Source organism: Notamacropus eugenii, chromosome 2 (genome assembly GCF_028372415.1).
Source record: "Notamacropus eugenii isolate mMacEug1 chromosome 2, mMacEug1.pri_v2, whole genome shotgun sequence".
Classification (NCBI taxonomy): Eukaryota; Metazoa; Chordata; class Mammalia; order Diprotodontia; family Macropodidae; genus Notamacropus; species Notamacropus eugenii.
The window spans coordinates 138988262-139012888 of NC_092873.1; the positions used below are offsets into that span (position 1 = coordinate 138988262).

At 36.4% G+C, this 24627-nt stretch overlaps 1 protein-coding gene across 1 annotated transcript in view; it reads left to right on the forward strand.

The window, feature by feature from the left end:
* The window catches only part of COL19A1 (collagen type XIX alpha 1 chain), a 408633-nt gene that overhangs the window by 376215 nt on the left and 7791 nt on the right, over positions 1-24627 (forward strand). Inside the window, exons 48-50 of the mRNA XM_072642569.1 lie at positions 5454-5624; positions 7901-7967; positions 22358-22486. Coding sequence (XP_072498670.1) covers positions 5454-5624; positions 7901-7967; positions 22358-22486 — 367 coding nt within the window. The remainder of the gene's footprint in view (positions 1-5453; positions 5625-7900; positions 7968-22357; positions 22487-24627) is intronic.

Below are 24627 nucleotides of genomic sequence, written 5' to 3' on the forward strand. Positions count from 1 at the left end.
CAAAGTAGCTGGCCCCTCACCTTCAGCTAATATATCTCTTAATGTTTTTACCCTACTTTTGCTATAAAATCCTTTTGTCATATGCTGTAGCTTATTCATACCCACCATGTATTTCTATGCTGCTCCCGAGATTACCTACAATTTTAATTCTATAAAAACCAAAGCACTCCATGATGTGTAGCCATGTTACATCAAAGGAAGACTGTTGATATTAAAAATGTGAGCCTTTATTTATGGAGAAACTTAAGAGTCTTCAAAATCATTTTGCAACTTTCAAAGGGCATTCTAATGCACTCTTTTCCTGTTCACTTCTGGGTTCAGTACATTGTAAAATCTGAAGTATCTGACTAAAGTTTACATACCAACATCTGTCTAAAGTACACATAACCAATTTCATGGGCTGAACATTCAACTGAATATCATCGTCTGGGCAAAATGCATTCTTCATGTACTTGGTGGATATGTGGATAGTGAGGCCATATTCTTTGGAGTGATTATCTATGTCATCTAGTAGCCTCTGAAGTATAACAGGACATAATACAGTCAGCATTCATTCATAATTGGGAGTATCTGGAAGACTTCATTATTTATAAGGGATCTCTCTTGTATTTAGACTCTGCTGAACTACAGGACAGAGAAAAATATCATTGCCAATTATCTGCCTTCCTGTTTTATGCCTCATTCAAGTTTAATGAGAGTCATCATAGTTGATTCAGCTATACTTTTTATGGAATGTTGTACAATTTTAGCATGTTTAGAGGAGACATTTGGTTAAAGGAGAGTTCTTGGTGACCTTCAGCACTAGTGAATCAGAAGTATGCTATTATATTATATTCTCTATACATTCCAATGATATATGTTGTTGTAAAGATGTAAATATAGAACATATGCAAAAAAGGCCTATTATATTTTCTCACTGTCACCAGGGATTTCTGTTATATATACATAGATTATTCTAATACAGATTTTGTGGAACCTGGAAAGTTGGCATATTAGTCAGTGATTACCAAAATTTCTCTGGGTTTTTTTTTCTTCAGAGGCAGGTAGTTAGCACAATGGATAAAATGCTGGACCTAGAGCAGGAAGCCTCGAGTTCAAATCTGATCTAAAACACTTACTAGCTATATGACCCTGGGAAAGTCACTTAACCTCTGTTTGCCTCAATTTCCTCATCTGTAAAATGGGGATAAAAATAACACTTACCTCCCAGGGTTGTTGTGAGGTTCAAATGAGATATTAATTGTAAAGCACTTAGCACATAGTCCAACACATAGTAAGTACAATTATGAATATTTACTATTTACTATAATAACTTTTCCTCCAAGAACTTGTTGTCTTCCTCTCTTTGGGTGTAGTACAGTAAAAAGAGTGATGAATTTGGAGTCAGGGGACCTGTCCCCATTGCTGGTTCTGCTCTTTACTACCTGCATGAACTTGGGCAACTTATTTAACCTGTTTCCTCATTTCATTTGAACTAAATTACCTCAAAGTTGTGGGTAACCCAAAGAGCAATGGAGAAATATATCTTGGCTGCAATTGAACTGCAACACATTTCCAGTTATGGCTTACATGAAAGAATTTCTCTAAGACATACCTCCAAGAAAATTTATGAGCAATAAATAAGTGGATTGGTCCTGCTGCAAGAGAAAGGGATAGCAGATGGACAATCCAAGGGCGATCCTTGTACCCATTCTCCTAGAAAAGAATGGTCCATAGGTATCTCAAACTCAACATGTCCAAATGGAACTCTATTTTCTCCACTATACCCATCCCTTATTCAAACCTCCCTGTATGGGGAGCCATCCTTCTATCAGTCAAATTTACAAAGTTAACATTTACAAATAAAACTTACAAAGACAATTAAAAAATCATCCCAAACTTCTTCCTAAAGCAAAGGCCCATCTTTTTCCATACTAGTTAAAGTTATATAGCATAAATTCATAATGCTCCTAGTTAGCAATTTTAGGATTTTCCCCCCAAGAAATGCCTGGCATGAAGTAGAAATAGGAACAGAGAAGGTAGATGGTAGGAGTTGCTCAAGGTTGAGAATAAATAGGGAAAGAATAGTGTAGAGTCAAGGAGATAAGGGATCGATGTTTAGAAGAGAAAGTATTGGAAAGAATTGACTGATCCTAGATACGACACCAAAAGATGGTCAAGACTGGGCTGAGAAGAGAGTAAATCCAGTAAAAGAATGATAACCTTGGAAGAAGAGGGAAAACTAGGGATTGAACATCAACATGAGGATAAAGAAGAAATACTTCGCATTTACATAGTGATATAAGCTTTAGAAAGTTCCTGCTTCACTACTCTGTGAAGTATATAGCACAAGTATTATGAGCCCCATTTTATAGAAAAGAAAAAGGTTCAGAAATGTTCAATGATTTATTCATAATCTCAGAGCTTTTAAGTCTCAGAACCAAGTCTTATGTTCATGATGCCTGAGTCCAAGCCTCCACTTTCAAGTAAACTATAATTTTAGAAAGAGTAGTGTTATGAACCAAGTACAATTCTATTTTCAACTGAGTTCTCTCCGCAAGTCCAGTACTGTGTTTCTACCTATCTGCTGGACATCATCATCTGAGTGACTCAGTACAGGCCCAAACTCAACTTCAAAACTGTATTCGTTGTCTTCTTCCCAAAATGTGCACCTTCTGAGAGTAATTTCTGTGGATAGCACCCTCATGCTCCCAGGCCCCTAGGCTCAAAACCTTGGAGTCATCTTTGATACTCCTATATCTTTTACATACAACTAATCGCTGAATTCTATTGATTTGACCTTCATGATATCTTTCACATCTGTCTCCTTTCCCCTTCCCCTTATCAAGACCCTAGTTCAGATGCTCCTTACCTTTCCTTCAGTCTATTTTAATAGCCTCTGAACTAGGTTCTCTGATTCACATCTCTCCCCTTTCTAATTCATCATTCTTATTGCTTACAAAAGAATCTTGCTGGTACACAACTGACCACATAACTTTCATGGTAAGGTACTTTCCGTGACTTCTGGTTGCTTAAAGGACAAATTGCAAATTCCTTAAGACTGTCCAGAGTCTAACTCCTGTTCATCTTTCTGGTTTATATACTCCATAATTCAGCTAAATTGAACTGCCCTCTGTTCCTGAAGTCTTCCAGCCATCTCCCAACTTTCCATTTGTGTAGTGTGTTGTCCTTTCAAAATGCGGTAAATGCATGTTTTCCTTCAGTATGGCATAGTGGATAGCATCCAGAACTTGAAGCCAGGGAGACCTGGGTTCATGTTTCTAACATTTCCTAGTTGTACAATCATGAGAAGGTCACAACCTCTCTGACCCTCAGCTTCCTCATTTGTTTAAAACAAAAATAAATGCCACCTGTAGTACTGACTATATGGAGTTATGAGAGTCAAAAGAACAGTTATGTGCAGGACTTTGCAAACTTTATGGCGCTATCCAAAAGTCAGATATCATCATCATCATCACCATCACCATCATTGTCATTTTTGACATCATCATCCTCATCGTTATTCCTTTAAGATGCACTTAATATTTCATTGATTCAGACCACTCCCTAAGACTATAAAGTATAGATGAATAGGTGATTTGCATCTGTAAATGGAGTTTCTATATCAGGAGTTCTCCCACGCAACTTGAAATGACAGATCAGGACCAAAAAACATAAAAAACCAAAAAAAGAGCAAAGATTAATAATATTGTAAGGGAAGTAATTATTTCTGAAAGGATAATGGCCATAGAAAATCTTTTATGGGCCAGATTGGGCCTATCTTGATGCATCACCATGTGGACTTCCCAGTTTCTAGCTAAAAAAAATAAAGAAAAAGATTTTTGATTACTGTTACACCTTCCAGAAGAGTATCCTTCTATACTTGACTGCCCACAGAGAAATTAAGGAGAAAACAACCTCCCTGCCACTCCAGCCTCCCAAAAGAAAGAAACAAGGTGGAGAGAACAAAACCCCAAAAAAATCTCTGCTCACTTGTTCCACATGAGGAGAAAAAAGGAGAGCAGGAGAAGACTCAAGGGACTACAGCTCTCCTGGCCATCCATAAGTGAAGGGAGCAAACTCAAGAAAAAACTGAAATGATCAGCATCATAGAGACAGCTAGTTCTGGTAAAGTCATTATATAGCAGAATACAGGTCTTATTTCTTAGCTCAACCCCTGAGGATGAAACAAAGTCTTATCCTCTATATTCCATGGTCTATCAGCTACAAACGTCAATGGAAATGGTATTCCCCTTTCCAAGTTTTGAATCAGTAAGGTCCTGCCCTGTTAATAAATAGAAAATCACGTTCTCTGTCTAACCAACATGATTCATTGTAGACCACCATTTTGAATTAAAAAGATTGTGCCCTATTAATAATAGAAATATACTTCCTGAGTTTGTGATGCATTAGGGACCACTCCTTCCTTAAGTCTTCTACTAGAGTAGAAAGATAGCTTCTAGCATAATAAGTCTCAGTATGTCAGTTGTTAACTGTGCTCTTGTACTATAATGCTAAGTATGGCTGGGCAGGCAGCTTCATTTATAGTCCCTCAGGTGAGGTATTAATGATACCTATCATCATATTCACCATGTTATAACTGAACAGACAGTTTCCTAACTTACTAGTATGCTTCTCTATAACAGGCTTTTTAGCCCTTGGGACATCCTAATAATTGTTTGTTTTTTTTATTTAAAGAAATACACGGGAAATGGAGGTTTTTACATTTTCCATATTGTTCCTAACCAAAAGAATAAAACTCTTCAATATTTATGAATGGCAAGGCAACCTTGGTATAAAACAAGCATTAGAGGAAATTTACAACAAATTCAGATATAGCAAAGTAATAACTTTCTAACTTCTACCGACTCGTATCATCTAATGAATGACCATCTTGAGAAAATATCTCATGGGTCCTTCATTTATGCTTTTTGGGAAGGCACTTCACTCTTAGCTATCTAAGGACAGATAGAAATGACTTCTATCATTTTATGTTGGCTTTTTTTAATGCTTCCCTTTCCCAAGTGACTGGGCTTGTATACAACCTAAAGCAGATGTATGTGTTCAGGGTACATCTATCTACACACACACACACGCATAAAAATGTACAATATATTTGAAATACAAGCACAATAAACCACAAGTCTAAAAAGCAAGAGTTTCAAATGGAAAGCAAAATAAGACAAAGCAGGAAAAAATAGGTCAAATGAATGAATTCAAGAGAGACTGAGTGCCCTAAAATTTGATAGATTAGCCTTTTCATAGACTGGCAGAAAATTCATGGGACAAAATCCTCTACATCAATTTATCTTATTGCTTCAATGACAACTTGGGCCTAAGAATTATATGGAACAACAACATGAAACAGTAAGCATTATAGACCATGGAAAAATAAGTATAGTTTGATGCTTTCCAGCCTTGCTACCTATTAAAATGAATGTCGTGTCCTAAGAAATGATAATTTTCTGTGATAGGGAGATCAAGGAATACCAGGAGACAGAGGTCCACAGGGTGAAAGAGGAAAACCAGGCCTTCCAGGAGTGAAGGGGATCATAGGTCCCATGGGACCCCCAGGAAACAAAGGCTCTCCAGGAATCCCTGGCTACCAAGGACCTCCAGGTTCCCCAGGCACCCCTGGAATTCCGGTAAGTCATATCAGAGTTGCTTGTTTAAAAAAAAATCATTATTGTTGTAAATTCCATAATTACAAATGATATGAGAGACAGGGAAAAGGACTATACAATAAACTGTGAACTTTTACTACATTCAGTATATTATTTTTTAAAGACATGTGAACCTAAACAAAGTAGTAACATATTACTTTCTTGATTTTTTCTGCATCTCCCCTCAATTCCCTTTGTACAGTTTTTAAAATATTTTATTGATGCCCTTTTTTGCCTTTTCATATCCATTGCTGCCCATCAACTTGCCTTCTTCTCCTCCTCCTCTCAAGAGATATTTTCCTTTTTTAAAATTATGTAGCATGGAACCAAACCAAATCAAGATAGTGGCCTTTTCTGAAGATGCATGTCTGGTTCTACACCCTTATTCCAGCAGCTCTCTGCCAAGTGGTGGAAGATATTCACCATTATCAATCTGTTGAAGTCATAATTACCCACTGATTTACTCAGAATTCTGAGATCTTTCATCACTGATGTGAAGTGATTCAATGCGTAAAAATAAAATGGACCCAGTGAAGTGAAGTCACACTTAGACCAGGTCTATATCACACCAAAACTCAATTTTCTTGAATAGACTCCTGAATGATGGCTATAGAATACAATGGAAATGACCGTGGTGAAGGGCCTGCCCAGGGAAAACTGTTTGGCCTAGCTATGGGGTTTTTTTTGTTTTTTTGTTAAGGCTTTGTACAGAAACCAGCCTATTTACTAAAAATCATCACTGTAATGGCCAATAAAATTTCAATAGAGATGAAATCTCTCAGAATAAAAAGAAAATGGGATCAAAATGAGGTCTGACTTCCTCACAAGGATGTCAGAGGCACTCGACAAAGTATCACTATCGTGAACTGGACCTTGCTCAGGTCTCTGGATTTTTCCAGATTTTGTCGTTGTCTTTAATGGAATTTTCATATGTCTTCCTTCCTTTCTTCTTACCTTTTTGTTACCCTTCTTACTTCTCCAAAAACTCTCCTTTTTTAATGATTTGCCAGTAACAACTAATGTCCTTAACTGAAGTAACATGTTATAATACATGCCAGCAGAGTTTCCAATTTATTTTGCCCTCTATACGATGAAAATGGAACTACAAAGAAGGAATTTGTTTAGTGTTCTGTGCTACCCTTCTCTCTCTGGCCATTGCACACACTGCTCATAATCTCCAAAACTGAACAATTAGATATTTCCATTTAAAAATAAACAAAATACATTTTTTAAAATCTTGGTGGCACCAGAAGCAATAGCATGCTTATTAAAATTCATAGCTGGTGGTACAAAACATCAGATTTGCATGATGTTTAATAAAGATTTGGAATACGCTTGGCAACTGTGGGGGGGGAGCTTATTTATCAAGTAGATAAAAAATTTAGCTTACACCATTAAACTTGACCAGAGAGGCTTTGTTTTTTCTCAGTTCTGACCTACTACTACTCTTTTTTTTAAGTTGAGATCTGTCGGCGATTCAATCTGATTATCTCTATAACTATGTAAACTGCAAGTTTAAACAATATTATTAAGGAGAGTTTTAGTTAGTATAAATACAATAATATGTAGTTTTCAGTTCTAAAAATAAAATCTTATTTGGGATCCAATGAGTAATACTCACCAATTTATTATTTATTCCAGGTCCTGCCTATTTGAAAACCTACTAAAGCAACTCTTAACTCTTCCATTTTCTAGTTTCCTTTAGAAATGAACTTAATCTCTGTCAGTCAACAAGGATTTATTAAATATCTGCATGTTAGGCACTGTGTTAGACACTGTACTAGGTGCTAGGGGTTTAAGGACAAAATCCAAAGAGTCTCTGCCCTCAAGCAGCTTACATTTTAGGAAATTCTGTGAAGCCTGTTGTAATAATAAAAAAAAATAGTAAAAATATCTAGTCTTTGAAGTTCCAGAAAAGGAAATGTGTATATTCTTTAGTTATGTAATGCAGAAGCACTTGTCCATATATAGTAAAAAAAAAAAAAAAAAAAAAAGTAAGACCCTTATGGCTAATATATCCACAAAGCCCAGAATAAGTTTTTAAGTTAATTAAGCACCTCAGTTTCTTTTCAGCATTTGATCAACAACAAAAGATATTTACAGCTTTGTATAATCCACCTTCAAGAGCATTAGCCTTTGATTAAACTTATCTGTTCAGTAGTTTCAGAGATATAGTTACAAGCCCAACTTTTTTTTTTATTCCTTCCTAATTTGTGAGATGCTGTGTTATAACAATCCATTCATTTTTTTTTCTTCAGGCTGATGCAGTTTCATTTGAAGAAATAAAAAAATACATAAATCAAGAGGTCCTGAGGATTTTTGAAGGTTGGGATATGATTTTCAGTGTCTGTGTTTCTAAAAGTATTTCATGGAATAACCTAATTCTGGATGGGATCTGAGCATGATTGTAGTGGGAAAAGAGCTCAATCTGAATCAGAAAACCTGAATTTGATCTCAGGCCTGCCATTTACCCTCTCTGTGACATATTTAACTTTGAAAGAACTGGAATTTAAGAATATCTTGAAAGACCAAGCAAATTTGTGTATCAGTTGATTTACCTGGTCCTTCTAGTGTGGCAAGTTACTTTGGATGTCTGGGTCATAGCTTCCTCATCTAAAAAAATCTGGATGATATTTAAGGTCTCTTCAAAATCTAAAATCCTATTATGCTAGGTCATCTAGTCCAAATATTATAGAAATCCCCTCTATAATACTGCAGATAAGTATTCAGGCAGAGGCTCTGCCTGAATACTTTCAGTGGTGGGAAATTTACTTCCTCACAAAGTGGCCAGCTCTATTTTCATACAGCCCTAATTGTTAGAAAGTTCTTCTTTTCATAAAGCAAGGATCTACCTCCATATGTGAGTCCACTAAAAATGTTTCAGCCCTCTGGAGTAAAACAAATTTCATTCTTTCTTTTATGTGACAATCTCTTCAAATGTTTGACAACAGCTATCATATCACCCTAAATGTTTTGCACATCCTTAATTTATCTAGGCTTGCTACCATTCCTATCCTAGTTTTCCTTATATACTACCTGAGCAATATTCAGTGTGTACAAATTTTTCAAATGATGAAACTTTAGGTAGAAAAAGGTTAAGTGACTTACAAGGGTCACATGGAAGTTAAGTGACTTACAAGCATCACATAGGAAAAGATTTTAACTCAGGTCTCCCTTACTTCAGATCCAACACTAAATATGTAAAGTATGTTGCAAATGGAACTATTAAAGAGCACTACAGCATGCCATCAAATACCTCTTCACCAGGCTGACATCAACCCATCAGTCTTTTGGCAGATTGTAGTACAACCAATTATTAATTCACCTATCTGTTCTTTTTTACAGTATTATTAGCTCACATAATGCTATTTTCACAATTCTCTGTCCACAAGACTATCATGAATATCTTTAGTATTGTACTTATGTGCTGACGGGAGGTTTGTTGGTATAGTAATTCATTCTAGAACAGAAATGTGAAGCATATGACAATGCTTCCCACAACACTCCAGAGTGCCACAGGGACCAGGGTGAAATACAATTGAGAAATATTTAACAAAATACAAAAATATAATAGAACATAGATAATGTTAATATGTGGTTTTCTAAGTCAATTTGGCCCCTAGGGATCTTAATGGAGAATTTATTGGCCCCATTTCTGTTTGAGTTTAACACCATTGTTCTAGAATTTTACCAGGAAGTCAAATTCATTACTCAATAATTTCCAGATTTAAATATTTGCTTTCTCTTCCTCTTTCTCTCTCTTTCTCTTTCTTTTCCTTTCTCTCTCTCATGAAAATATTTTTCAGTATCTATTCTTCTGGCATCTCTCTGAGTCTACTTTATTTCCCCAAGATGACTAACAATGTTTCTGCATTGACATCCGCAACTTCTTATATTACGTTAGGATATAATTCTTCTGATCCTATGTAGCACCAATGTGATATCTACAGCACCTACGGTGGCCATGAATATTCCAGTACAATTCTGAATCACAAAATACAACAGATTCAATACATGGAAGACAGAACCAAAACATTTATTCACATACCAGAAATTCAAATCCATCATAATAACAGAGACAATCTATACATAATAACAATATAAAGGGCAACAGCAACCCCAAGCCTTCCCTCTGTTAAGCTTTCCACACATCAGCTCCCTTAAACAATCACAAACAGGATCCCTTAAACAAAATGCCCTTCTCTCACTTAGAACCAGCTGCAGGCTTGCCTGTGTCCTTCAGTTCTGACTACTTTCTCATTAATTTCCCCTCAACTCTTTGCTGGCTCCACCTCTTCTTGTTCCACCCTTCCTGGTCCACCCATTCAGCAAACTCTAGACCCCATGTGACTCAGACTTCCATGTGACCCAGGGAGGCCACATGGGCCTATCAATGAATGGGAAAGATCTTCCCATTTAAATTACCATTACATGTGGCCCCAAGATCTTTCACATTCATTACATAGGTCAGTGGGGCAACTGGTATCAACAGAACTTTATAATAATATAACATGGATCACACAAAATAAATACATAAAACAATATCTTAGAGTGGGGCTTGAGCACAAGCACCCCATCATTCCCCTTTCGAATGAATGGGACTCAAAATCTTGTGGTAAAATGTGAAGATCTCTTCTTCCATAGCTACTTCCTGCTGAGATTGGACATAGAGCTGTCCCTGCCCCAAGAAGTCCCATTTGAGGGGTCACTTCTCTAGCTGGCATCTATGGCTTAATCAACACCAGGTCCAGGGGTGACACATCACAGTCATGGGCAGGGGATGATATCAGCTTAAGCAATCAGGCATCTGGAGGTGGAGGGTATTAAGCCTGCAGAAAACAAATGTGACAAACAAGGTAAACAGACAAAAAGCCAAAAAGAAACAAGAAAATTACTAGAAGGGTAGATACAGGGTCAACCATGCTTCTGGAGTTCATGAACCCACCATGATAGCCCCATTCACTGTTGTTTGCTGTTTTCTAATTTGCAGTTTTGGGGTCATCATTCTGGATGGAGGCATACTTTCTTTAATCTAAGCTGGGGCCTGATCAATTTCCTATTCTCTCTGACGGTGTGCCAAACTTAGATACAATGTTTCAAGAGGATTTGCAGGAGCAATTCTCATTTCCCTGCTCAGTGTAAACTTGCAGTTTAATGGGGGAGATGACAGGCACTCCAGTATGATGCAGGAAAGTGGAATGTGATACTGACAAAGGAAAGCCAGGAAGAGTGTTATGAGAAATTTGAGGAAAGAAAGATGTCTCTCTTTACCTGTGGAAATCTTTCTCTTCCTCGAAGGCCCAGCTCATTTATCACAACCTCCAATAAGGTTGCAAAAAACACTGCTCTGTACTCCCCACCACAGCTAAAAGTATTTTCTTCTCATCATGTACCCCTAGAGAACTTTAATTAGTGTTCTCCTTTCCTCCATTGCATTCTGATTTGTATTATATTCATGTAACTAGATATTTAGGTTTATTTCCCTCTTCAGGGTAAGAATCTGAAACCTAACTGTAGATTCTAAGAATTGCAGTCCTATACAGAAAGCACCCATCCTGGGAGGACTTCACAGATTCACAGCAAGAGAGTGCTAGGTTGGAAGCTGTGTAATTTGAATGAGAATGTGGAATAGACAATCGACAAATACAGCCTTTGCTTGTCTGTCACAGACAATAGGGAAGCTTGATGCTGCAAGTACAGGTGTAGCTGCTCCTTATTGGACTTTCCTCTCAAAAGGACTGATATAAGAGGTGTAATCGATTGCCCTTTACTATGCTCACCCCAGTTGGTTAAGTGTATGTTAAAAGCATATCTGTTAGTTTTTTATTTGTTCTTTAATTTATTTTTACTTTTCAGCATTCATTTCCACAAGATATTGAGTTCCAGATTTTCTTCCCATCTCTCTCCTTACCCCCACCCCAATATGGCATGCATTCTGATTGCCCTTTCCCCCAATCTGCCCTCCCTTTTATCACCCTTTCTTTATTTCTTTCCCCCTTACTTTCTTGTAGGGTCATATAGATTTCTATACCCCATTGCCTATATATCTTATTTCCCAGTTGCATGTATAAACAATTTTTAACATTTGTTTTTAAAACTTTGAGTTCCAAATTCTCTTCCTTCTTCCCTCTCCACTCACCCTCACTGAGAAGGCAAACCATTTTATATAGGTTATATGTGTGTAGTTATGCAGAACACTTCCATAATGGTCATGTTGTAAAAGACTAACTATATTTTCCCTCCATCCTATCCTGCCCCCACTTACTCTATTTTCAACTTTGACCTTGTCTCTTTTCAGAAGTGTTTGCTTCTGACTACTCCCTTCCCCAATCTGCCCTCCCTTCTATCATCTCCCTTCCCCCTTACTTTCCTGTAGGTTAAGATACCCAATTGAGTGTGTATGTTATTCCCTCCTTAAGCCAAATCTGATGAGAGTAAGATTCACTCATTTCCCTCTCAGCTCCCTACTCTTCCCCTCCACTGTAAAACTTTTCTCATGCCTCTTTTATGTGAAATAATTTACCCCATTCTATCTCTCCCTTTCTCCTCCCAATATATTCTTATCTCAACCATTAATTTTATTTTTTAGATATTATCCTTTCATATTCAACTCATCCTGTGCCCTCTATCTATCTGTTTGTTGGTCTATCTGTCTATCTATATTTCCTCCAACTACCCTAGTACTAAGCAAGGTCTTATGAGTTACAAATATCCAACATAGGAATGTAAACAGTTCTTTAATAAGTCTCTTATCATTTCTCTTTCCTGTTTACCTTCTCATGCCTCTCTTGGTTCTTGTATCTGAAAGTCAAATTTTCTACTCAGCTCAGATCTTTTCAGCAAGAATGCTTAAAATTCCTCTATTTCATTGAAATTCCATTTTTCCCCAGAAATATTATACTCAGTTTTGCTGGGTAATTCTTGGTTTTAATCCTAGCTCCTCTGACCTACAGAATACCTTATTCCAAGTCATACAATTCCTTAATATAGAAGCTGCTAAATCTTGTGTTACCCTGATTGTATTTCCACAATACTTGAATTGTTTCTGGCTGCTTGCAATACTTTCTCTGTGACCTGTGAACTCTGAAATTCCTAGGAGATTTCCTTTGGGATCTCTTTAACTAGTCAATTGGTGAATTTTTTCCATTTCTATTTTACCTTCTGGTTCTAGACTATAAGGGCAGTTTTCCTTGATAATTTCTTGAAAGATGATGTCTAAGGTCTTTTTTTGATAATGGCTTTCAGGTAGTCCAATAGTTTTTAAATTATCTCTCCTGGATATATTTTCCAGGTCAGTGGTGTTTCCAATGAGATATTTCACATTGTCTTCTATTTTGTTATCCTTTTGGTTCTGTTTTATAATTTCTTGATTTCTCATAAAGTCAAAAACTTCCATTTGATCCATTCTAATTTTGAAGGAACTATTTTCTTCAGTGAGCTTTTGGACCTCATTTTCCATTTGACCAATCCTGCTTTTTAAGGCATTCTTCTCCTCATTAGCTTTTTAGACCTCTTTTGCCATTTGGGTTAGTCCATTTTTAAAGGTGTTATTTTCTTCAGCATTTTTGGGCTTCCTTTAGCAAACTGTTGACTTGTTTTTCATGATTTTCTTGCATCATTCTCATTTCTCTTCCCAATTTTTCCTCTACTTCTCTTACTTGGTTTTCAAAATCCTTTCTGAGCTCTTCCATGGCCTGAGACCAATTCATATTTTTCTTGAATTCCTTTGATATAGGTGCTATGACTTTGTTGTCTTCTTCTGGTTTTATGTTGTCATCTTCTTTGTCACCAAAATAAAATTCTGTAGTCTAAGCTTTTTTCATGCTATTTGTTCATGTTCCCAGCCGGATACAGACCTCTTTATCAAGGTAGGACTCTGCTTCCAGTGGGGGTTGGAGATGGGTGTTAGAGTGGGTGTACTCTCCCAGGCGTCAGAGGTTTTGTATCAGCCACATTCTTCCCTACCATCTGTGGGCTCAGAGTTCCAAGAGCATCAGCTGCCACTGCCTGGGTTGGAGCCAGACCCTGGCCAAACCACATCCCATAGTTTTCCCACTGACTCTCTATGCTGTCTTTGGTGTTTACGGGTTGAGAAGTTTGAAAACTGTCACAGCGGCCAGTGACTCAGTCCCGTGAGGCCTGCTCCAACCTTGCTTCTGCTGGCATGGCCCACCCTGGGCTACCCTCCACTCTACCCTCAGCCTGGTGCCATAGTTGCTTCCTGTCAACCTGCCAGGCTGACTTGGGCTAGAGATTTGTTTCACTCCATCACTTTGTGGGTTCTTCAGCTCTAGAATGTGTTCAGTCATTTTTACTGTTATTTGGAAGAGTTTGGGGAGAAAGTTCAAGGTCCCGACTCAAGAAGTCCCATCTTGGCTCCACCCCCTGTTAGTTCTAATTGTTTACACACTAACTTATTTAAAGTTTTTAAAAAACTAGTTTACCCTTGATTAAAAAGAAGAAGAAAACTATTGCCAGTGGCAAACTCTTTGAGACTTAACATCTGCTAATTATATGGGGAGAAGAGGAACAATTATAATGGATGAAGCCGGTGACAAGATTGTTCAGCACAAAACTGTGCAGAAGCTTAAACCTCAATTTCAGTGTTAGGGTTTCTGCTAATATTTGGCTGAGCCAAGTAAGAGGGAATCTTCTGGATTTGGTTTTATAACTCATTTTATAAGCTCTTAAATATCAGAGAGACATGAACCATGTGATTCATTCTCCTTTTCTCCTAAGCTGTAGAGGTATGAGTAAGCAGAATTCAGTTGTCAGAGAGTACCACACATCTAGGGGTGTGCTGGGGTCAACTCAGCTTGAGGGAGCCCATTGTTATATTTTCAGTGTGAGGATTTATGTTTCAGAAATTGAAAAATTCTATAAATTAGGGCTTGATTTATACTTTTGTTGATTGCTTAAACTTAAGAAAATAATGGAGAAAATATGAATAGTACAGATTTTTTTTGTAAGTGTCATATCATATTGTTTTTGGAGAGCTGGTTGTTAAACACTTACAAGCATGGCCCTGCATGCATCTCAGTGAGGTATTCAACCTCCAGAAAAAGAAAGTAGTGGTGTTAACCCAAAAAAAAAAAATGGCCTAAATTCCTAAACTTCTTTCCACCTACATCTTTAAACGTTGCCAGATAGTGCCATCTGCTGGTCATATTTATTTGTATAAATGTGGTAACCTACCACCCCTAGTAGATTGGAAGTGCCTCAAGGGAAGACATTGCATCCTTTAAAAAAAAATATTTTTTCTGCCTTGCCAAAACCAAGGACAGAAGCCTGGCATATAACATAGGCTTAAAAAATATTTTTGAGATTTAATCTGATTGAATTGTCCTGTGAGAAAATATCTAATCTAGAAGCTAAAAAGTGCTTTGAAGAATTGAATGAAAAATTTCACAAAGGGAATGCTGATCCACTGTTCTCCCTCTCTACAGAAGGTGGAACAAGAGAAAATAGGTTCATTATAGCAAGAGAAAAGGGTAATTAAACACAAGCATGGGCAACCAGGGAAGATTATGGAATCGCTGTTCCTAGAAGTTTTTTGTTATTTTGTTGTTGTTCATTTGTTTAATTGCACTAAAAAATAAAAGTCTTGAACTGAGTTAGAGAATGACCTAGAATGGATGACCCCTGGTTGTCCTTTAAAACTCTGTGATCTAATATATTACCTTCTTCATCATTGTTGCCTTAGTGCCCCCATTCTCCAAGGAAGCCAAACCACTGGGTTCATTTTTTAAAGTGACGGTAATGGATTTGCCTTAACAGGCAAAATGTGGGTATTAGCTGTCAGTAGGCTTCCATTAGAACTATTTAATTTCCTGGTCCATTAGAAAGCACGGCCAAAAACTGTTTAATTGACAAAAGATCTCCCAAAAACAGAGGAAGGCAATTAAGAGCACAGACGTTCACATTTCATTTAGAGCATACAAAACATATTATTTTAAATTATCTAGCCCTTGGACAGGGTTCATAAGAAATCATTAGCCTTCTGCTAAGTAACTATTTTGGTGTATATTTTAAAGGTGAGTAATGTAGAGCTCTATGTAATTATTTAAAAGACTTTTTTCCTGTTTTGTTTAAAAATTATAAATTACCCAAAACCCACTGTTTTTTAATTTAAGCCAATTCAACCCACATATGAGAGGGGGGAAAGTGAGTTCTGAATACTTTTGCTTGTAAGTTGAAAGTGTTTGAAACAGATGTGCCTGTAATTAAGTTAAATGGCATTGCAATGGGTAATTGCTTTTCTGGGTAAAACTAGGAATGATTTGCCAATCAGACAATAGAAACTTAGAATAAAAAATGGACTTTTTTATTATTGCTAATGTAATGGGTTGTCATGGCCAAAGCATAACCTATGGATACCACTGCTATCTTACTAATGTCAGAAGAAAGTGAGGAAAGTGCCTGCTACTTTGGAAATTCTTCCCCTACAGCAAATTGTAGGAGTTCATTGCTATGAATGGCACAGGACTGGCAGTCAGGGAAGGCTGAGTTGTGATCAGCATTATTGGATGGAGCCTTCAAATCAATAGTATCCTTTATCCATTTGAGTATATGGAGTGCTATTTGCCAATATAACAAAATTTCAACAGAAGTGAAAAAAAATAATGCCCAATCTATAATCTAGTAATAGAAATAAAACTATACTATACAATTATTTGATATATGTGAGCAAAATAACAAAAATCCATCATACTGGTCTACTTGCTCTGCTTCCCACAAGCTCTCCTACTCTACTATGCCTCCTTTAAAGACTCAGCTCAAGCACCACTGAGTTCAGGAAGCCTCTCCCTCCTACTCCCACCTTGCTTTCCAACGTTACCTTGTATTTGGTTTGTACATGTTTTGACTAAACCTTTCTATCTATCTATCTATCTGTTCTTATTCTTTCCTCTATTTAAATGTCAATTTTTGTTTTTGTATCTCTAACAGCATTTAGCATGGTAACTGGAATATAGCAAGTGCCTAATAAATTTTTTAAATAATATATATTAATTATATATAGGAATTATGTATATACAATACATCACATTTTATATATAATAAATATAAATAAATTATATATATTATATAACATATTATATAATATATAATATTTTTTTTAATAAACATTTGTCAAATCAAGTCAACTCAAGGAGCATTTATTAAGCTCTTATTGTGTGCCAGGCACTGTACTAAATGATAAGGATACAAATACAAACAGAAAGATAGGAGCTTACATTCTAATGAGGAAAGATCATAAATATAAGGAAGTTGAAAAGTAAGGAAAGGGAGAAGAGATGAAGATACATGGGGGAGGGGCAAGCAAAGTAGAAAGCTTTCTTCAGTGATCAATGAATGCTTACACATACCACCCATTTATATCCATGGGAAAATTTTCCTTGAACATGACTATACCAAGCCCGATGAGATTTTGTTTTTGTTTAATTTTTTTATTATGCTAGAATATATGTAATATTGGAACTAGAAATGTACCTCACCCTATTTTCCAGATGTGTTCTTGAAAAGGTGTTTGGAAATTGACTTTTTAAAAAATAATAATAATATTTAAATAGACTATTTAAATAATATTTAGACTAAGAAAGTCTTCTTATCAGTTCTTTCGTAAATCAAGCATATATTTATAAAGTGAATAATCACTCCCTCCCAATTTATCATTTTTGTAAACTGATATCTGGCTCTATTTGTTTTACTTATAGTGAGGTGCAGCAGTAGGCTTAGAAGACAGTCTTACTTAAACAGGCTTAAATGCCTCTCATCTACAAAAGAGCAATTATAAAATGAAGGGGTCAAGTCAGATGATCTTGAAGGTACCTATAATTCCTATATGAATTAATAACATGTAAGAGTCATTTTAATATCTATTCTACCTAAATTAAGCCCATGTAGTTCAAAGATATTCCATATTTTTGTAATAAAAATTAATGGAATTGTTATTTTTAAGAAGTCTGCATTGGCAAATTACATCATGGCATATGTCTTCTAAGAAGCAATATGTATGAATGATATCTCAAATTGAATCCTAGTCTATATGTCATCTGGGAATTAAAACTATCACAAGAAGCTCCACAATAACATTTATAAAAGTATGAATGGTAGGACTTATCTGCTGTTTGGGTTTCTCCATATTAGACTCTATCTACTTTGTACAGTCATGACTCCTATAAGACAGTATAACTCCTAATATAGGAAGTTTAACAGTCCTTAATTCATAGACTTGAACAAGACTGTTGCTTGTCCAATAATACTTTATTGTTTATAGACATTCACTTAAAGTCAAAACTATTAGTTAAATTTTAATTTTTGCATTTTCTTGCTGTTTATGCCTTTTTTCTCCAGAGGCATCACATTCCTTGAATTGCTTGATGCTGTTAGATTTTAAAAAGCAATGTACAGAAGACAGAAGCAAGGCCAGATAACAGAAGATGATCATAGGAGTGTAGCTCTGCCCTCTAAAAATGTCAGTAATGCTAAAGCTCAGAATGAGCTGGTGAGCCTGATGAAGAAAGCTAAGGACAAGGAAAAGGGCTTGGTTAGACAAATTGGGAGAAAAGGGAGAATCAAAACATGAATAGAATCTTTGCTTAGGGTGGATGAATGATGACAATAGAGAGAAGAGAAGACAGAGCCTTTTTTAAATTTTGTTTCTATTTTTTTTCTGCAAAAGAGAGTTATTGTTATACTAGAAATGACAGAAAAAAAAATCCCTAACAGGGAGTTGACACCCACAATAAATAAGAACCTAGAAAAAGAGCACTTAGCTGTCCTTGATAAATCCAAGTCACTTGTTCCAGAAGAACTACATATTTTGGTCATAAAATAACTGACAGATGTGATTGCTGAGCTATTGTCAGTGATATCTATAAGACTGTGGGAAACAGATTACGGCAAAATGTGTGTTGTTCTTAAGTCATTTCAGCTGTGTCCTACTCTTCATGACACCATTTGGGGTTTTTTAGCAATCATACCAGAGTAGTTTACCATTTCCTTCACCAGTTCATCTTATAGATGAGAAAGAGACTTACCCAGGATCACACAACTAGTGTCTGAGGCAGGATTTGAACTCAGGAAGAGGAATCTTTCTGATTCCAAGCCCAATGCTCTAGTCACTACACCACCTAGCTGCCTGTGGCAAAATTGGAGGACAAATACTGTCATGATTGTCCAAAAAGGGTAGATAATAGCATTTTAAATTGTAAGTCACTGATTCTGAGAAAATTCCAGAATGATCATTAAAGAGATTGGCAAATATTTAATAAGGAAGTGGTAAGTATAGTCAGCATGACTTCATTAAGATAAAATCATGCCAGACTAACCTCATTTTTGTTTTTTGAAAAGTTTACTAAAACAATAAATAAGGGGGATGCTATGGATATAGTTTATCTAGATTTTAACAAACTTTTTGATAAAATACATTATACGAATTTTGTAAAAAATATGGAGAAATGTAAGTTAGACAGTAATACAATCAGATTCAGAATTGGATGAGTAGCCAGACTCAAGGAGTAATCATTAATTACCTAGTTATCAACCTGACAAGACATCTGCCACAAAGTACCCCCAGTAATCCATATTTAGCTATGTGCTATTTAACATTGTTATCAATGATTTACTTGTGTAAAAGCATATATGGCATGATCATCAAATGTGCAAATGATGCCAGGCTGGGACAATAGCTAAAACACTGGATGATCCAGTCAAGATCACAAAGGGTCTTGACAAACTAGAAGACGGGTCAGCATGGGGCTGAGTTTACTAAGATGAAATTCAGTAGAGATAAATGTACAATCTTACACCTGCATAAAAAAAAGCCAGCTGCACAGATATAATAAAGATGAGGAGGCATGGATGGACTGCAACTGTTCTAAAAAGGATCTAGGGGTTTTAATGGACTGCAAGCTGAATATGAGTCAAAAGTGGCATTTGACAGTCAGAAAAGCTAATGAGATCTCGGACTAATTAAGAGTAGAATAGTTTGCAGGAATAGAGAAGGATTATTTTCACTGTATTCTGCCCTTATCAGACCCCCTCTGGAGTATTATATTAAGTTCTTGACATCTTGGTTTAAGGAGGACATTGAAAAACTAGAACATATTCAAAGGAGGACAACCAGGTTGGTAAAAAGCCTTGAGTTTAAGGCATACGTGGATTTGTTGAAAGAGCTGAGCATATTTAGTCTAGGGAAAAGAAGATTAAGGAGAAACATGATACCTGTGTTCAAGTGTTTGAAGGGGATGTGGAAAAGGAATAAAACTGGTACTATTTGTTCCCCACGAAAGCAGAAACAAGAGTAATGGGTTGAAGTTACAGAGAGGCAAATTCAGGCTTCCTAACACTTGAAGCTGTCCAAAAGTGGAATGGGATCCCTAGAGAGGTCATAGAGTTCCCTCTCCTTGGAAGTCTTTGAGCAGATACTGGACAACCATTTGTAGGATATGTTCTAGAGAAGGTTCTTTCATGTGAGTGTTTAACTTTATGGCAACTGACATCCCTTCCAACTCTCAAATTCTAAGATTAAGTGAAATCTACGTATTTAAAGTTTATAAAGCACTTATCTCATTTGTTGCTCACAAAAATTCTTAGATACATCCTACAGATCCCCATTTTAGAGATGAGGAAACTGTGGCTCAAGAAAGTTTAGATAACTTGCGCATGATTAAACAGCTACTAAATGTCATGGGTAGGATTCAAACCCAGGACTCTCTGGACTACAAGTCCAAAGCTCTTCTCACTCCACAATGCTGACTCCATAAAGACTATAAAATGTTTCCTGGAAATGTCTCATAAACTAAGTTGGCTGTTTGTTTTTGAAATTAGTCCTGATGTACAAATGGAGTCTTCTATGTATAGGTTGCCAAATATTTGGCTCATTCTTTGGAATTCAGATCTTCATCACCAATTCCATAAACGAAAGTCCCTGAATAAAATGGTAACAATATCTTAAAGTTTTCTACCTCCTTCTTCAAGAAAGGATGATCACATTAAAGAAGAGATTTCAGAGATCATCTCGTTCCACTCTTTCATTTTACTGATGGGGAAACTGAGACCCAGAGGGATAAAGTGACTTGCCCACACTCACACAGGCACTAACAAGCAGAATCAAGATCCAAACCCAGCTCCCTGACAAGAAGCATTTTAGTTAACATATTAATTTCTCTCAATTTATACATTCTTATTTCCAACATTTCCCTTTGGTACACAGAAAAATATAAAAGATGGTGACAAATGGTCACAAATTCCCTGTTAGGAATTTGGTTAGTACATGATAAAAGGTGCCCAGAAGCATTGCATAGTGAATAATAATAACAATTGCTAACGTCTATATAACCCTTTAATATATGCAAAACACTTTACATATTTAACTTATTTTATCTTCACAACAACCCTGTGCGTTGGTGCTGTTATCCCCATTTTTACAGATGAGGAAACCAAGACCCAGAAAGCTGAAGTGATTTGTCCAATATCAAACTCTTAAGTGTCTGAAGCAGGATTCAAACTCTGACATACAAAGGTAGTCTTCAGGACAGGTTGCTGAATATTAGCTCCTTCTTTGAAATCCAGGTCCTCATCATCAATCCCACAGACTCTCTCCACCCAACGGCCTGACCTGGAGTCAGGACCACCTGGCTCAAACAGTGCCTCTGACACTTACCAGCCTTATGACCATAAGCAAATCATGGAGATTCCCTAAGATTTTTTCTAAGTCATAATGATTTAATATCCGCATTGATAAAGGGACAAAAACCAACAGATCCTTTACATATTACATAAGTCATACCAGTGATTATTTTTGTTACTTGGTGAGTTGATGTCTTTGAGGGGAGGGAGGAAGGAAGAAAGCAAACATTCTACCAAAGAAGATCTAAAACAATTTCAATAATATTGGCACCCCCTGTCCTTTATAACTTATGAAAGTGTCCTTCAGGGAACAGAGTAATTGCTAATATGTATAAGTATATATATGTATATATGCATATATTTGACCTAGCAGAGCATTACATCATGGAATTATGGTAAATATAGCCCAGATTTTTATTCTTAAAATAATTTCATCTGTATTAATAAAACAGAGAACTCAGGTCCCGTATACATTTAAAACATTTCTGTGGAATAGCTAAGGGAAGGAAAGTATTTTTAAGACTATTTTTAAAATGTGAAACTGAAGTGATATGCCTAAATATAGTTCAGCAAGTCCAAGTCAGTCCAAAAATTGTCACCAGAATGTGATATAGACTCAGCTCAGGGGAAAACCATTCATCAAATCTGATAGAAGCAGACAGCTAACCTCTAAATTTGAGGCAAAGATTCCAAAGCGACTTTTCCATACAAGACAAGGTCTAGGAGTCTAAAATTTCCAAGTAATTACCTGGAAATTGTTCATTTGGATTGTATAGAGTCCAGGAGTTGTTCACTTTTTGGGTGTCATAGAATCCTGTCATGATCTGGTGAAGCCTATGCACCTCTTCTTAGAATGATATCTTTAAATGCGTAAAATAAAATATGTAGAACTGCAAAGGAAACTAATTATATTGAAATATAGTTTTCCAACAATTAAAAAAAAAAAAACTAGTTGTAAAAACCTGGTTAAGAATCCCCTGCTTGTTAAGGAGGCAGAACAAACAGGAAGCTTGGGTTTAGGTGGTTGATATTCACACTGTCTTCTTATGTATTTCTTTTTTTCTGGACTTTCATTAATAAAGAGAGGATGGCTGTATTCCTCTCCCAAATGAAGCTACCTGCTGCGATGCTCTCTGCCCAAGGTCATGGAAAGCCAGGGCCTCCAGGCAAAGATGGGTTACCAGGCCCACCAGGAGATCCTGGCCCCCGAGGTAAGTTTTCTCTACCAGTTTCTACCTCTCAAGCTTCTTATTCACTTAATCTTTCTGAAGACAGAAGAAGCCACGCAGAGTTCGTTAATGATGATGTTTTAAGACCATAACAGTGTTTTACAGGCTAGTGATGAACCACTAGTACTAGAGATGTGTACTGCTAATAAAATTCTTAATCGATATAGTTGAGCCTTAAATTGACCAATATTAAATACTGTTCATCTAAACTCAATTATTAATAGTAACAACTAATATTATATTAACAATGTTTTAGATATATATATATTTCTATTAGCCTTGATATCTGGAAATTTCAAAAGTCATTTTTCATATGAGCAGAATTTACCATCCATATTTAACTATTCCTATTTATTTCATGAAGGAACTGAAGTGACTTTGTCACAAATGATGGTTTGGTCCAAAATAGTTTTTCAGGGTTGACAAGATTCAACTCATAAACACTCTCAAGTCTACTCCATCTCCCTAAAACTCTGGTTACTGCCCTGCAGAGCAGCCAGTATGGACTCAGGATCTGACCATATGCAACTTTAACATGGAAATATTAAATGCAAATAAGGAAAAGCTTCTAAAGAAAGAAATAAGGACCCAATCTTTCATGTATTTCCTCCCTTCCCACCACCACATTTCTTTTTTTATCTCCAGGACCCTGTTTGAAATCAAAGGAAACCCTGCATAAAGAAGGGAGATGAGACTTAACTTAGAGTTGAATGAAGTGCATACCAAACCTGCTCTTCACTCAGTTTCCCTTTGGTGCTATTTCCCTGCATAGCAGAAGTTTTCTTGTTTCTGTACAAAGCATTCCAAACTGTAAAACTCATCTTATTGTTCATCAAAAATTAAAAAGCTGCAACTGTGTAGTCAGTCTTCCCAAATTCTCTCCTGGTTTATTTGGTTTTAATTAGTGTTATTTCTAGTGTCATCCCACCTGATTTCTTCTTAGTTGTCATGGGAGAAAAAAGCTTCCAGGAAACCATTAAGAACTCCCTGCTCTCCCCTGTCAATTTCTCACAAGTCATAACTAGTAGGAAAGGCACAGAAAAGACAAAGCAGAGAAGAAAAGCTTCCAGCAGATGGACGTTCCCACTATTATTGCATCAGTAAAAAGTCTACATAATTGTATAAATATTGTTTCATTTGTTCCCTTTTGTTAGCTTGGTTTGCCCTAAAGTCAGAGCAGATCAGACTGAAGAGTGAGTGCACGGCTGAAAACACATGGAAGTACTGTGAGACTCCATGAAGTCTAAGGACTGTTAATAGTGATAGGAGCAAATGCCTGATGGAAGCTGGAAAAGTGAAATTTTCACCAAAGAAGATAAGATCACAAATGAGGGATCAGGGAAAGGGTTCATGGGATCAGAGGTGGTCTGTAGTGAGCGACAACTTGTTCCTTCCCTAAGGGCTGAGCAAGCCACTGTTAGACTGTCTAGGGAGAAGGCGTTCCAAAGATAGGATGAACAGTGTAGGAGGTTGTAATAGAATAATTCTATTGAGTAGATTTTGAAAATAGAGAAATTTTTGGTACACTTTTTAAAAAAATAATGCTTTTGTTAAGTACCTAGCTCATAGGATCATTTATTTAGAGCCAGAAGAGACCTTAGAGTTGATCTAGTCTACACTCCACACTTTTTAGGTGAAGAAACTGAAGTTCAAGATTAAAAGATTTACTTTGAGTCACCCCAGTCTGTGTGTGACAGAGTCTAAATTTGAACCCTGTCTGATTCAGTTTATCTCATTGACAGCATCCACTTCACAAATAATTTTTTCATAGTTTAACTGAAGCTGGACCCATAATAAAATTCCTCACTAGAATACTGCTGTTATTCATGTCAGAAGGAGGAGTGAAGACCTGATGGATTTTTTCACTTGAATATCAAGGGATGCCCTACACGATTTATGAATGACATACTTTCTGCCTTTTTAACAAAGCCTCCCTTTGTAAAGATTGGCAAACTGACATGCTACCCCTTTTTAATGCAAAGTTAATTTGAAACTACAGGGAAGGAGTAAATAACTCAAGTCAATCTGAGCATAGTTCCCAAATACTTTATTTCACATACATGAACACAAGTATTATAAAATAATTTAGTTTGTAATTTAAAATATATGTTTTCTAGCCTCCT